This window comes from Notamacropus eugenii, chromosome 6 (assembly GCF_028372415.1).
Source record: "Notamacropus eugenii isolate mMacEug1 chromosome 6, mMacEug1.pri_v2, whole genome shotgun sequence".
Classification (NCBI taxonomy): Eukaryota; Metazoa; Chordata; class Mammalia; order Diprotodontia; family Macropodidae; genus Notamacropus; species Notamacropus eugenii.
The window spans coordinates 368,344,936-368,359,788 of record NC_092877.1 but is presented as its reverse complement, the minus strand read 5'-3'; the positions used below and the strand labels follow the sequence as shown (position 1 = coordinate 368,359,788).

The 14,853-nt window shown below is 39.5% G+C and overlaps 1 protein-coding gene across 2 annotated transcripts in view; it reads left to right on the top strand.

The window, feature by feature from the left end:
* The window catches only part of LEKR1 (leucine, glutamate and lysine rich 1), a 180,051-nt gene that overhangs the window by 16,699 nt on the left and 148,499 nt on the right, over positions 1–14,853 (top strand). For both annotated transcript variants that reach the window (XR_011969148.1, XM_072618650.1), the window contains exon 3: positions 8,517–8,731. Coding sequence is in view for 1 of the 2 variants with exons in the window: in XM_072618650.1 (XP_072474751.1) it covers positions 8,517–8,731 (215 nt within the window). In the remaining variant the exon portion in view is untranslated. The remainder of the gene's footprint in view (positions 1–8,516; positions 8,732–14,853) is intronic.

Below are 14,853 nucleotides of genomic sequence, written 5' to 3'. Positions count from 1 at the left end.
GATAGAAGCAAAGTAAATAAGACTTTGTCCCTCCTTTCCAGGAGCTTGAATTCTAATGGGGGAGATAATGTGCGAACAACTGTGAATATATAAGTTATAGAGACTATTAATGGAAAGGCCTCTCAGAGAGAAAGCTCTAGCAGCTGGGGGGAGGAGGACAGTATTAAGAGAAGGGATGTGAAAGACCTCCTGAAAAAAGAGGGATTTGAGCTCATTCTAGATGGCAGACTCCATGAGGCCACGGTGAGGAGGAAAAGGCTTCTAGGGTCAGGGAGAAGGCAGCGCCTGCCAGTGAAAAGATGGGGAGCAGGAGGTGGCAGTCTAGTGGAGGAGCAACAAATAGGCCAGCAGAGCTAGCATGGAATGCAGGTGGGAGAAGGCAGCAAAGTGTAAGAAACTGGAAAGATGGGAAGGTCGTTAGACGATGTCAGACAATGTCAGACAAAGACAGTTATTGAATAGGGAGTGACTTTCATCGCTTTCTTCAGTCTACACTGTAATTATCCTCTGTACTCTATTGCTTTTCCCTCCCTAGCATGGCAGTAGAGTTTTCTAGTTTAACTTTTTAGGAGATGGGCAGCATGTTTGATCGTTAGCCTTCTGGAATTGTGGTGTTGTCATTGTGTAAATTGTTCTCCTGGTTCCATTCACTTCTCTCTGCATCAGTTCATATCAGTCTTATCAGGGTTCTCTGAAATGATCCTCTTCACCATTCTTTACAGCACAATAGCATTCCAGTCAGCCAACCAATCAATAAATATTTATTAAGTGCCTACTGTATGCCTGGCACTGTGCCAAGCACTGAGGATACAAGCACAAATAAAAGCAAAGACTGTCCCTGCCCTTAAGGAGCTTGTACTCTGATGGAGGAACATAACGTGTAAAAAAGAAGCTGGAAAGGGGGGATGGTGCCTGGTTCTGGGGTGTGATAGAGAATTCCAGAGAAGTCCAAAAGCTGTTAGCTGGTGGGAAATGCAGAGAAGACTGTGCTGAAACCCCTCTTTAATTACAGCCCTGGAGCTCACAGTCCTGCCCTCCAGTCAAAGAGTCCAAGCAGAGGGGCAGAGTGTATTGAGAAGATGAGTAATATGAGACAAATTCCAATCTTGTGCTATAGAGAGATTTCCCAATGATGAATTTCCTGGGGAAGAAAGGCATGATAGAGGGGCCAAAGAAGTCCCTAAGCAGTGTAGATGTGTAGAACATCACAGAGCCAAACTGAGTTATCCATTGCCCAATCTTAGGCACTTTCTCAAATTCCCTTTCTTTTCCCCTGTAATGTTAATTAGAGTTAAAGTTCTTCCCCACCCATTAATAGGTTGCAGGTGAAACCCTAGGGAAGCTTGATTAGGGGAGGCTCGCTTTGTAGAAAGCCCACACCTTTTGTTAATTAATGAGGCACTGGGTCCAGAGGTTCATGATGCCCTCCAGCTCTGAAAAGTGTATATATATTCTGAGGTGAGGCTTTGCTTCGGGGACTTAGAGGAAGGTTCATGTGCCAGCTGAGGCTCTGGGTAGCCATTAAGGAGGTTCCCCCCCCCCAACTTTGAAAACCACATGTTGGTGCTTCTCCTTCTGGAAGAAAGAATGTATGTATGTAATGGGGACAGTAGGATCTGTCTGTTGATCTGTGATGTATGTAATGCTTATGGTCAGACAATTAGAAGCCCTCTTGGTCTTTATTTCTCTGCTTGTATTTTCTCTGTTGGTATATGTCGTTACAGAAGATTGTTAACCCCTCAAAAGTTGCTTTCCTTTTAGAAAAACAGATCTAAGAACCTGTGCAGCAGGCCCTCCTGTATATGCTGGGGTGCTTGCTGCTACAGCCACCTCAAAAAAAGTTATGGGTTTGTTTAGCTTTGGAAATATCCCGCCCCCCCAAATCTTTTCTGCCTTTAATTCCCCCTTCACCTTCCTTGTTGTTTCCCTGCTGAATGAAATGTAGTTCTGTACCCAACTTTGTGTGGTTGTGTAGCTGTTATTTTCTCTGACCAGTTCAGATGATAACGAGGTTCAGGTTTTCAGCAAGTGTCCCCCACTCCCTCCTTCTTGTCTGTCTAGATGTCTACATCTGATTGTGTGAGATAATTTCCCCAGACAATTTTTTCCTTCTTCCTCCAGTGTATTCCCTTTCCCCTCTCTTTCCAGTCTTCTCTTGCTATCATCAAGACATAATAACCATTCCCAGGCCTTGTCTAATTAGACTCCCTCTATGACTCCTGATGATGCTAGGGTTCAGAGGACACATGTAGATCATCTCTCCATATGTGAATGGAAGCAGTTTATCCTTGTGTAGTCCCTTAGGATTGTTTTTTCATGTTTACCTTTTGTGTTTATCATAGACTCACATTTCTATGCAGCTCTAGTCTTTCCATCAGGAATGCTTGCAAGTTTTCTGTTTCACCAGAGATCCATTTTTTTTCCCATGTAGGTTTATACTCAGCTTGTCTGGGTAAGTTTTTCTTGGCTGTAAGCCTATGTCCTTTGCCATCTCATTCTTTTTATTATATATGACTTGTCCAAGGTCATACAGCTAATGAATGTCAAGTGTCTGAGGTGAGATTTGAACTCAGGTCCTCTTGAATCCTGCACTGGTGCTCTACCCACTGCACCACCTAGCTGCCCCAATTATCTCATCCTGGGTCATCTCCAGTCATCCTGATGAATATCTGGTCACTGAAGTCAGATGGTTCTGGAGGAGAAGTGAGGCTGGTGACCTGCACAACCCGCCCTCACTCAAAACAAAATCAAGTGCAAATCATGTCATTACTTCTCCGATGGCATGGTTTTCTTCGGCAACGAAGGACGAACACACACACATTATGTTATATAATTATGACAATTATATAATATAATATGATAAATATTATATAATCTATTACATGATAAATTATACTATAACAATGTTATATAATATTTTATTTCAAACTCTGTGTTCCCTTATGGTTGTGGTTGCTAAATTGTATGTGATCCTGGTTCTTTGGTACTTGAATTTTTTTCTTTCTAGCTGATTACTGTATCTTTTCTTTGACCTGGAAGCTCTGGATTTGAGCTATGATATTCCTGGAAGTTTTAATTTTGAGGTTGGGGCAGCTAGGTGGTGCAGTGGATAGAGCACCAGGGCAAGTCAGGAGGACCTGAGTTCAAATCTTACCTCAGACACTTGACACTCACTAGCTGTGTGACCTTGAGCAAGTCACTTCACCCCAATTGTCTCATCCTGGATCATCTCCAGTCATCCTGATGAATATCTGGTCACTGGATTCAGATGGCTCTGGAGGAGAAGTGACACTGGTGACCTGCACAGCCCTTCCTCACTCAAAAACAAAGTCAAGTACAAGTCATGTCATCATTTCTCTGATGGCATGGTCTCCTTTAGCAACGAAGGACGAACGCACAATTTGGGTTTTGTTTTTTTTTTTTTTTTCAGGAGATGACTGGAGATTCTTTCTATTTCCTCTTTGTCCTCTGGTTATAAGAGATCTTGGGCAATTTTCTTTTAAGATTTCTTGAAATATGATGTCTAGTCTCTTTTTTTCTGTTTTTGGTTTTCAGCTAGCCCAATGATTCTTCATTTTTTTTCCTCTTCAATTTATTTTCTAGGTCAGTCATTCTTGCTATGAAATACCTGATGTTTTCTTCTATTCCCCCCACCCCCACCCTATCTTTTGACTTTGCTTTAATATTTCTTGTTGTCTCATATGGTCATTTGTTTCTAATCAGTCCATTCTCATTTTCAAGGGGTTTCTTACTTGGGCAAGCTTTTGCACCCCTTGTGTCAAGCTGTTACTTCCCTTTCAAATCCTTTCTTTAATAATTCTCATTTCTTATCCAATTTATTTCTCAAGCACTCTCCTTTCAGTGCTTAGCACAGAGCCTGGCACCTAGTAGGCACTTAATCAATATTTGTTGATTGATAAGTTAAACTCTTAAAATAGCAAAACCAAACCTCTTGCTTCATCTCTTGCAGGAATTCTTGAATCTGTGCCCAGATTCCACACAAAAAGCTGTGTTTTTCTTTGAGGCTTTGCTTGTGGATGTTTTGAAGTTAATGCCTTGTTTTGGATTTGTGTCTCGAGTATCCCTGTCACCATAATAGCTTCTTATGGTGACACACGCTTTTTGTTTGCTCTTTCTTCCAGGCCATTTTTTAACTTCAGGATTGATTTTAGGACTGAACTCTGCATACTTCTGGAGGGAGGGTCTGGACATATCCATCTATTTGCGTGTGATCCATGATCTCAAGGACTGTTCCCTTCTTCCCTTCTCTGAGCTTGCTTCCCACCCTCTTTTTCTTTACAGTGAGGGGGTGGCGGTTATACAGAGAAAATATATAGAGAAGAAAATAGAATGGAGGGAAATACACAGTTAATGATCTTAACTGTGGATGGGATAAACCTACCCATAACATGGAAGAGCATAGTTGAATGGATTAGAAAGTCGAGTCCAACAGTATGTTGTTTACAAGAAACACAGTGGAAACAGAAAAACTCATATAGAATTAAAATAAGAGGCTGGAGCAAAATCTGTTAAGGTTCAATGGAAGTGAAAAAGGCAAGGGTAGCAATTATGATCTCAGATAGGTTAAAGAAAAAAACTCACTTGGTTAAAAGAGACAAACAAGAAGACTACCTCAAGCTGAAAGGCACCAATAAAGGTACAATGAAGGTAACACCAGTACTTAACATTTATGCACCAAATAGCATAGCATCTGAAGATTGAGAGAACTTTTAAAGAGGTAACTTTCCTTATATATGTACATAAGGTACATTCTTTCATGGTCATGTTGGGTCCGGATTACATTTGATTCTCTTGTCATTTATGTACTTTTGGTCACTGTGGATTTATAAATCACTACATCTGTTTATCTGGATTTTCTAGTGACCTAGGTATAGAGAATTGTATATCATTTTACATCTATTTACCGTATCTGCATAGAGGCAAGAGCCAGATTTGGCCAGCACGAAGGACTTCTGTGGCCTTCATTTACTCTAAGGAGTAGGGATGCTTTGACCTCGGATCTCATCGCGGATTCATCATCATCCAAAAAGTACATGATACTCCTGGCAGTGAAAGATAACCTTACCCAGGCTATACATTCCCTCCTTTGTCACAGTATTCCCATGGCTTTTCATCTAGATTTCTGCTTGGTTAGGACACCAAGGCCTTTAGTTCATGCCTTAATTTTGGCAGGTTTTCTTCAAGGTCTTTTGAGTAAATATGAATGTCTCATCCTGATTCCAATTGCAAACAAGGAGGGACAAATGTAATAGACCAGAATGCTTGAGCCATATCTCTGTGGTTATTGTACCTCCCCTAGAGAGGTACCTCCCTGGAGATAGCTAAGCTTGTTTACAGCAGGGAGGTCTATGATTCTACTCTGTAAATACCCTTATATGTGAATTATAGGTTTGATTCAATTCCACAAGCATTTAATGGGTGCTTGTTATATGAGAGGCAGGATTAATTTACTGACCCTTGCTATTTTTGAAGTATTTATTAGTCATGATCTTTCAGAGCCATCCAAACCAACCTTCAAATGCCGTGGTCTCCTAGATGAAGTAGGCTTGCCTACCATCCTCAGGGATGGAGGACAGTCACATCTTTGTAGGTGGGTCGTTTCTTCCAATTACTTGTATAACTTTATTTTTAAGAGGAGTGAACTATGAAAAATTAAGAGATTATTTTTGGAAATGTATTGCTTACATTATCAACTCAGTAGTATTTCGCTTAATGCTTTTGGCTTCTCTGAAGGTATGTTACACCTTTCTCCTCTTCCTTCTGTATTCTATAGAATTAGACAAAAAGGTAAAATATTACTTATTTTAGTTCATGTTGTTGCTACCAATTATGATGGATCTCATAGATAACTGAAAATTAACAAAATCCAGATCTTCCATATATATTACTTGCAATTCCAGGATTTGATTGATTAAAAAATTGACCTAAGGACAATATATAGAAACCCATTAGTTATATCCATGTACTTCAGCCGAGCCAAGCTGTCCAGTTAGTGTCCACACTTTAGAGAAGCTATTCCTGTGGTGTTCCATCAGCAGAACTGTAAGTGGGGGTATGATGTCAGGTTGTGATTGAGGTGTCCTACCCAATCCTTGGAAGCCTGCTACAAGGAGGAAGCTGGGTCCTCAGTTACTAGAATTTTTTAATCTCCTTTCTGGCCCCTCTGTTTGTTGTTCTTGTTAGAAGATACTGATTAATAGACTCTGGTCAGAAACTAGTGGTGCCCTTTAATTTAATAGAGCTGTCCAGGCAGGGCTGGGTGATGAGGCAGTCTTGAGCTGCTCCCATTTAAAGGACAGCAGAGACACAAGGCAGCTAATATGTTCTCTGCAACAGTCCTGGGCTCTGAAGAGCATCACTGCATTAATTGGCCCTAGACTTTTTCAATGACCCTATAGTCTTTCTGTTCGCTTCCTCAGACCTTTAGATGAAGGGTTATATCTCTCTATCCTTGCCTTGCCACAGTATTTGATGATGAGGATGGTGATGAGGATTGATGAAGATGATGAAACACCAGACTTAGCATTGACTTGGCCATTGTGAAGAAATGACTTTGTAAATGAGCATAGCTTTCCGTTGAGCTCCTATGATAAGCTATCAAATCAAGACAAGTCTATTCAACAAGCATTTATGAAGCTGTGTTAGGCCCAGTGCTAAGTACTGGCAATACAAATTCAAGCAGAAAGAAAGAGCCTATGCCCTCAAGTAGCTTACATTTTAACAGGGGAGGGAAAAACTTAAATCCCTTTGGGGTACAGACTTAGTTAGTAGTGCTGTTGCTGGGGCAAAGGATTTACACAGTTTTATAGGCCCCACTGGAGTTTGTCAGCTAACAAGTCCTTGTACCAGTAGCTGAGGTCTTGGTATTTATGAAATAGTGGGTTCCTAGATTCGTTTGCTTCTGTATGTTATATAACTAGTCTGTTCCACTCAGTGCTCTCTCTTTTTTTAAACCAACCACAAATGATATTGAGAATTATGGCTTTATAATATAGTTTGAGATCGGACACTGCTAGGCCCCCTTTATTTTTCCTACTTGTTTTTATAATTTCCTATGAGATTCCTGACCTTTTTTAAACTGAATATAAATTTTTTTTCTAGTTTGATAAAGTAATACCTTTGTAGTTTGATTGGCAACACTGAATAAGTAAATTAATTTAACTACTGCTGTCATTTTTATTATGTTCACTTATCCTACCCATGAGTGATTCATGTTTTTCTAACTAATTAGGCCTGTCTTTATTTCTGTAAGTAGTGGTTTATATTTTTACTTCTGTAATTCTTGTGTATATTTTTACACAGAGGTAGACTCCCTACTGTAGGCAGACTCCCAAATATTTTATAGATTTTTACGGTAATGTTAAATGAATTTTTTTCTCTCTTTCTGCTGAGTGTGTTATTGATATAGTATAGAAATGTTGAGGATTTGTGTGGGTTTATTTTACATCACGAATGTTTGCTGAAGTTATTTCTTTTTAATTTTTAATTGACTTTTTAGGATTCTTTAAACATATTAACCTATCATCTGCAAAACTGATTAATTCATTTCTTCTTTACCATCCTTATTCTCTCTATTTCCTTTTTTTCTTCTTCCTCTTCTAGCCAGCATTTCTAGTACTGTGTCAAACAGAAGTTCATAAAACAATAGACATCTTTGTTTTTATTGAAAGGATTTTAGTTTATCCCCATTATAGCTAACAGGGATAAATACTGTTTATCACTTTAAGGAAAGGTCCATTTGTTTCAAGATTTTTGTTTTTTAACAGAAATGGGTATTATATTTTGTCATGTACATATATAATTATGATATGATCATATGCTTTTTATTGATTTATTAACTAAACCTGCATTCCTGGTGAAATTCCAAAGTGGTCTTAATGATATGCTGTTTTAGCCTCTCTGATAATATTTATTTAAAATTTTGCATTCATGTTCATTAGGGATATTGAATGTCTATAGTTTTGTTTTGTTTTTTGACTGCCTGGTTTGTGTATCAAGACAGTATCTGTATCATAGAGGGACTGCGTAAGATGGGAAATGTTCTGTTCTGATCAAAGGTCCTCTATTCAGCAAATGGAGTGCTCAAAATCTCTGGTCCATATATATAGTTTTATGATTTATCTTACAGGACTTAGAAGAAACTTGTGATAATGTAAAGTCAACTTTAATGTGTGTATATATATGTATATATATTTTTTAATTCTGCTTTTTCATTTGTTTTTTCTTCATGAAAAATATTTCAAGAATGAATCTTTCATACAGACGCAGTAGAAAAATAACTCTGAAGTTCTTTTCATAGTCTGAAGTTTTTTCCATTGGTTTTAATATTGTGTCCATTTAAAAAAATTCAGACAGATGCAGAAAATGCAATAGTGATGACACTTCCAGGCCGTATGGCAGTATGTTTTTATCGCATTCATCTAATGTTACTTCTAACAACATCCTTAATTCAATTTTCTTTTCTGAATTCAACGAGTTTAAATTTTATTTTCTAGATGTCCCATGATGAGACAGTCTGTAAATACTGTGGAGTCAGCTATTTGATCCTTCATGAGTTTAAGCTTATGGAGGAGAAGATGAAAGCAATGGAAACAGACATGAAATTTTATCAAGGAAGTGTTGACCGGGAGAAATCCCTCCAGGAAAAGCTGCAGTCCCTTACCCAAGATCTGCAGCAGCGCAAGGCTGGTGGTGAAGCCCAAGCAGCAAGGTTGGCACCTGAGAGCAATTTTCATTTTTCTTATAAACAGAGTCATTAATCAGTAAAAACAAGGTTAGAAAAGAAATAGGCTTTGAATTCTTTGCTGGAATCATTTTGTATCAGGTAGACATTTGCGTTTGTCAATAAAATTACAAATTTTAAGTACATACCTGGATCATAATTATAATCCAACATCCAGGTATGTCTTTACCTGGAATTTGGATAATTTGGAACCAGTCAATATATAGTACATGCAAATAAAAGAATTTTTTTTATACATTCCTTTTTTTTTTTTTACATCATTTATTGCTGACAAGATTTTTCTTTGTAAAATTAAGTAATGTAGATGTGTAAAGCTGCTGAAAATACTATGATTCTGGGAATGAGAACTGCATATTTTCAAAGTATTCAAAAGCACTGAAACTGGTATGAGGTTAGATCAGATAGGGGAATGAGTCGCTAAGGTGATAGATAGGCTCTTGCCCAGCATACAGCTCTGCCAGCAGGTATTTCAGGGTGGGGGAGGGCAGGCCAAAGTGGGCATTAGATCATCTCTTTTAACTTCCAATGTTCTCGCTTTAGAACTGGGTCTTATTTTTGATATGTTTGCTTTGTAATACTTGCCCTTTCCTTTATGAATGAGTTATTATTAAATATCATTAGCTTCTATTATGTACTTTGGTCTCATCAACTTAATTTTACTCAAGGAAATAATTATTTATTTTAAAATGGAGAACTCTTCCTTATTCATTTTAAATATTTTAATAATAACAACAAAACAGTAACAGTAACTGACATTATATACTGCTTTAAGGGTTAGGAAGTGCTTTTACTGCATTGCTTACTTCATGTGTGCCTCCCAGTAACTCTGTGAGATAAAGTGTGTGTGGTGTGTGTGGGTGTGTGTTCTATATGCATATACACACACATGACCTACGTGATCTTAGGAAGCAGCCAGATGTCGTGGTGAAGGGCTGGGTTTGGACTTAGAAAGTCTGTCTCAGGTCTGACTCATCGAGGTGTGTGACCATGAACAAGTCACTTCATTTCTCTGTCTCATTTGCCTTGTCTGTAAAATGGTCATCACAGCAGGCAGCTGCCTCGTAGGGTTTTTGCAAGGATCCGATGAAATGAAGTGCTGTGTAAATGCCAGGTGTCATGAATAACAGGTGTAAATCGAGCTCTTTAGGGCTTGGGATCTGATGCTGGGCAGTGAACCCATCTCTGGAGCTTGACTCTTCTTGGGCCCCTGTGGGTCGATAGTTTGGTAGAGGACTCCTAGGAAAGACCTGTAGAAAACTCCAAGAAATTCTCTTGTTGAAGACAGGTCTAACATTTCACTATGACCGTTACCAGTGGTGTTTGTTGTTCTATTTTAATGACTGTTTTCAAACTGGTATCTGACAAGTTGTACTTCTATCGTTGATGACCACAGCTCAATGTTTTATCTGCTTGAGAGAGTGGCAGATCATGTACTGGGGGGTTGTAAGGCAGGATCTAATTATTCATCAAAGTCACATGACTATTTCTTTGAGCCACTTACTGAGAAACAGAAAGCTAAGTCTTGCAGACACTGAGTTTGTTTGAATGTCAGTTACCAGTACAGAAATTAGTCTTTGTGTCTCCTGAATATTTTCATGTGAACTTCCCAGTGAAGTTATTGTGCTTTTAACAAAGTTCTGTGCTCCCCTGAGGCTTGGGCAGCATTTAGCAGAACTGACCAAGAGTTAGACAGGAGTAAGGCTGATTGATCCTGTTACTCAGAAAGATCAGAGTTCAAATCCAGATACTGGGAAGTGACTGAGTCCCTTTGAGCGCAGGGAGGAAGAGTTCAGAATCTGCAAGGACAGCAAAGATCCAGGATCAAAAATAAAGGATTAGTCAAGGGCCCATGAAAAGGGTCTGAGGAATAGGTATGGGACACCAAGTCTATTGATGGATCTTGATATTGCCTTCAATCATTGCACCAGGGACCAGAGTTATTTTCAGAGGATAAGTGAGAATCTAGCCCATAGTTGAAGGGACCTAGAGGGGGTTGAGGAAAGGAAGGGAATAAGGTGACCTCAATGTGGTAAAATGTACAGATTTCCTGGTTTTTTAGAGGAGAACCAGTTCTTGATGTCTGTCACCTCAAACACTGCACTTTGTAACCATGGTCAGATTGCTTAAGCTCATTGAACCTCACTTTCCTTGTTTGTAAAATCAGGATAATAAAACCTGTAATACCTGTTACCCAGGGTGATTGGGTGATCCATATGGATTGAATGAACCTTAAAAGAGATGTTACTGAGTGATGGTAGTAGAGGGAGATCCTAGAAGGGGCATTTGGGGGAAGGAGTACTCCAGCTCCGCCAACACGAGTGATATATGTAAAAATGAAAGCAGTGATGAAAAAGGTAAAGAGAGAGACTGGGTCACCAGCAGGGAGCCAAAAAAAAAGAAAAAAAATGAAGGGAGCAAGAAAAGAAATGGTGCCAAATGGAAGCAAGTTTGTTGAAGCAGGCACTCCAGAGAGCACAGTGGAAGGAGTGGGGTGACTTTAGGGTATTGAGGGGGATGGGAATAAGGGGAGGACCAAAGAAGGAACATGAACAATGGTATCCAGGTGTTCAGAACCACTGGGCTGGGGAGGGAGTGACAGGCTGAATATCTTAATCATTAAGGTATTAGTCAGGTTAGTTAACTTTGACTATAGAGGTTCAGCCTGGGGGTGGCGTAGTCCCAGAGTGTGTCTGGGGAGAAGTGTCCCCAACAGAGAGGAAAGGGTGGAATTTAGATGGCCCCTGATCCATTGGCTGCCCTGGAAGGCCTAGCTAACTGGCAAGCTGAAGTAGTAGGTATTTGTGGCAGGATCTGAACTGATAAAAGGGAAAGACTTAATTACAGACACAGGAAAGCATGCTCACACTCTGTAGAATGATCTTCAGGAACAGGGGTTGAAAGAAAAATGGTTTTCTGCTTAGCCCTAAGTTAGCCAGAAACTTTAGAAAACACAGGACACTAGTGGCACATACCTGTTATTGAAGTTTTACTGTGTTTTGGAATTGAGTTGAAAATATTTAATTCTTTGAAAAAGTCCTTTTACTGTGGTAATTTTTATGTTGAAAATGATTTAATTTTGTTTTTCTGATAAAAGTTCACTAAAATCTTAGCTAACCAAAATATTAAGGGAATGAATACTTTGTAAATGTCAGTTATTATTGTTATTATTATAAGTAATAATTCATTTTGTTGTGAGAATCTTTTGAAATGTGTTAGTCCATTTTCTTTTCTAGACCTTGAGTGATTGCATGACATAGACAGCTGGGTGGTACAAAACTTAGAGTGCTAAATCTCTAGTCAAGGAAGACCTGAATTCAGATCCTGCCTCAGATACCTACTAGCTGAGGGACCTGAACAAGTCACTTCAGATCTATCTGCCTCAGTTTACTCATCTATAAAAGGGCATTGATAATAGCAACTACCTCCTAGGATTGTTGTGAGGATCAAATGAGGTAACATGGAAAGATCTTCACAAAACCCAGAGTTGTTCTTGTAGAGGGCTGGCCTTGAAGTTGGGAGGTCTAAGGGAAAGTCTGGCCTCTGATGGGAGCTGCTTGACATTGGTTAAGCCAAGCTCTCAATGTTTTAGGCAGTTCTCCAAAACAATTTACCCAGGGTGCCTTGGGGGCAATGGTTGGGAGGGCTACTTTCCACAGTAGGATTCTCAAATATATGGAAATAACAGACTTCTTGCACTCCCTTTCTGAAATCCCCTACATTGACTGTCCCAGAATAGTGGGGATAGTATTGAGCCTGAACTCAAAAGACCTGAGTTCTGGCTCCTGTACCGACTAGTTGTGTGAGTGCAAGAAATCACCCAACTCCCATTCAGTTCCAAATTCATTCATCCCCTAAAGATGAGGGCACCTGGCTCAACTGTCGGTATATAAAGACAAAGAAAGAAACAGCCTCTGCCTTCGAGGAGCTTATGTTAAAATTGGGGTTTGCCCAGAGAAGTGTTTATAAGGCAAATTTGTCAGGATTTCCTTGTCTGTAAAATGGACATGATAGCAAAGTCCCAATCTAAAGCACTGTGAATACATGCTATTGTCAGTCTTTATTAATGAAGGAGCTTCGTTTTGGATGTGAATGATTATTGTGTAGGGTTGTACCTAGGAGTTTTAAGACTTTGGAAGGACCTTGGAGATCACCTTGTCTGACCTCCTCATTTTACAGATGAGGAAACTGAGACTCAGAGAATTTAAGTGATGTTTTTTTTCCATGATTACCTAGCTAGTAAGTGTCAGAGGTGAAGTTTTAAAATCCAGTTATCCCATTCCCCCCAGTTCAAGTTGCCTCTCAAAAAATCTGTAAGTACATATCAAGTACAAATGCCTCAAGGCCCAACCTACCTTTTGTATTTGGAATGGGGAGAGTGGGAAGGAGTCAATAACAAAATAAGGGAATGGCAGCATGGAGGAGATTGGCTAAACACCCTAGGCAGAGTGATGGAACTGCTTCTATGAATCTCAGACATAGACAGGGCAGAGTATGGTAGCAGCTTTTTGTCCAGGACAGCAGGGCTTCTGCTTCTCCTTTCCACTCTGGTACCACAAGGAAAGATGTGCAGGAGCAAATGGGAAGTGCTAGTTCAGACCCCACCTGCAGAAAATACTTTTGTGAAGATGATGCTGATTATTTCAGCAGGGAAAGCAGGAGTGGCCATGAAATGGACAGATGATATGAAGGCCGTAATGGCATACCAACGTTTACAACTTGACAAAACTAGAAACAGTGATAGGCAAGGATTTCATAACATTTTGTCAGTGGTAGCCTTAGCTCCAAATTCTACAACATGTAGGGAAGTCGATCATAAATAATTTCTTTCATAAGCCCACATGAGATAAAATGAGTGAAAATTGAGAAGTTACTTAAATATAAGGAGGGAAAGGATAGCTAGGTGGCTTAGTGCATAGAGTACTGGACCTGGAGTCCAGAAGCTTCAGCTTCCTGAGTTCAAATGCAACCTCAGACACTTCCTAGCTGTGTGACCCTGGGCAAGGCACTTAATCCTATTTACCTCAGTTTCCTCATCTGTAAAATAGCTGGAGAAGGAAATAGCAAACCGTTCCAGTACCTTTGCCAAGAAAACCCCAAATGGGGTCACGAAGAGGCAGACACGACTGAAAAATGACTCAAAAACAACAAGAAGGGAAAATCTGAAGAACTGCAAGGTAGTAAAATCTTCACTGAACACAAAGTCCAGAAGCACTAGAAAAGGTAGAACCAGGGAGTAAAGATAATGCCATTGTTCAAAAGATTTTGCAAAAGTGATGGGCATACTGAAAATGGAAGGATGAAAAGCCCTTTTGACTTGAATGGCTTAAATCCAACTAGAAGGTCAACTGTATCAAAACAGAGCACATTTTAAGAGCTGGTATTTGTTGTAACCATCAGAAACAAATGAATTCTCCCACAATATCTGACAGAGAGTTTAAAACGCCACATGACAGTCTATTCTGAGACCATTGAACAGTAAGGACCGAAAGAGGAAAGATAACAACATCGAAGAACATACCTAAGGAGAGACGTCAAATACCACCGTGGCAGGAGCAACTGAAGAAAACTATCCAAGACTCGTGGGAAAAGCATGGGGAGATTTCATCAGTATCCAGCTGGTAAACACAGTAGGAAACCTGAATCCTATTGCCTGACTGAAGGCAACCAAAAAGAAGCACCTTGTGTGGAATTTGGAAAATAAAAATAGATCAGAAATGCTTAAATGCCTCCAATCAAAAGATGGAAAGTGAAGGCCAAAATGTTAAGGTGGCACAAGGAGTTAGAGAAGTTAGAGGAGAGAGAACTTTTAAAAAGAAGATGTGGAAAATTTCTGATCATTTAAATGTTTGGAATAAATCCAGCACAATAAAAATATGTTAGAACAAACTGTACACAGAAAGCTTGTGCCCCATTAATATATAAATGACAGAACAGTTAAATAAAAGGAAGTGACTAAAGAACCAGCTTCTCTGTGAAACTGGAAAGTTGTGGGTCTGAATAAGTTCCACAATTAGTGGTTCAGATGTGACACAGTGGCACATGAATTCTCAGGAGAGATTCTTGCTGGCTTCCTCTTTGAAGTCTGAGCC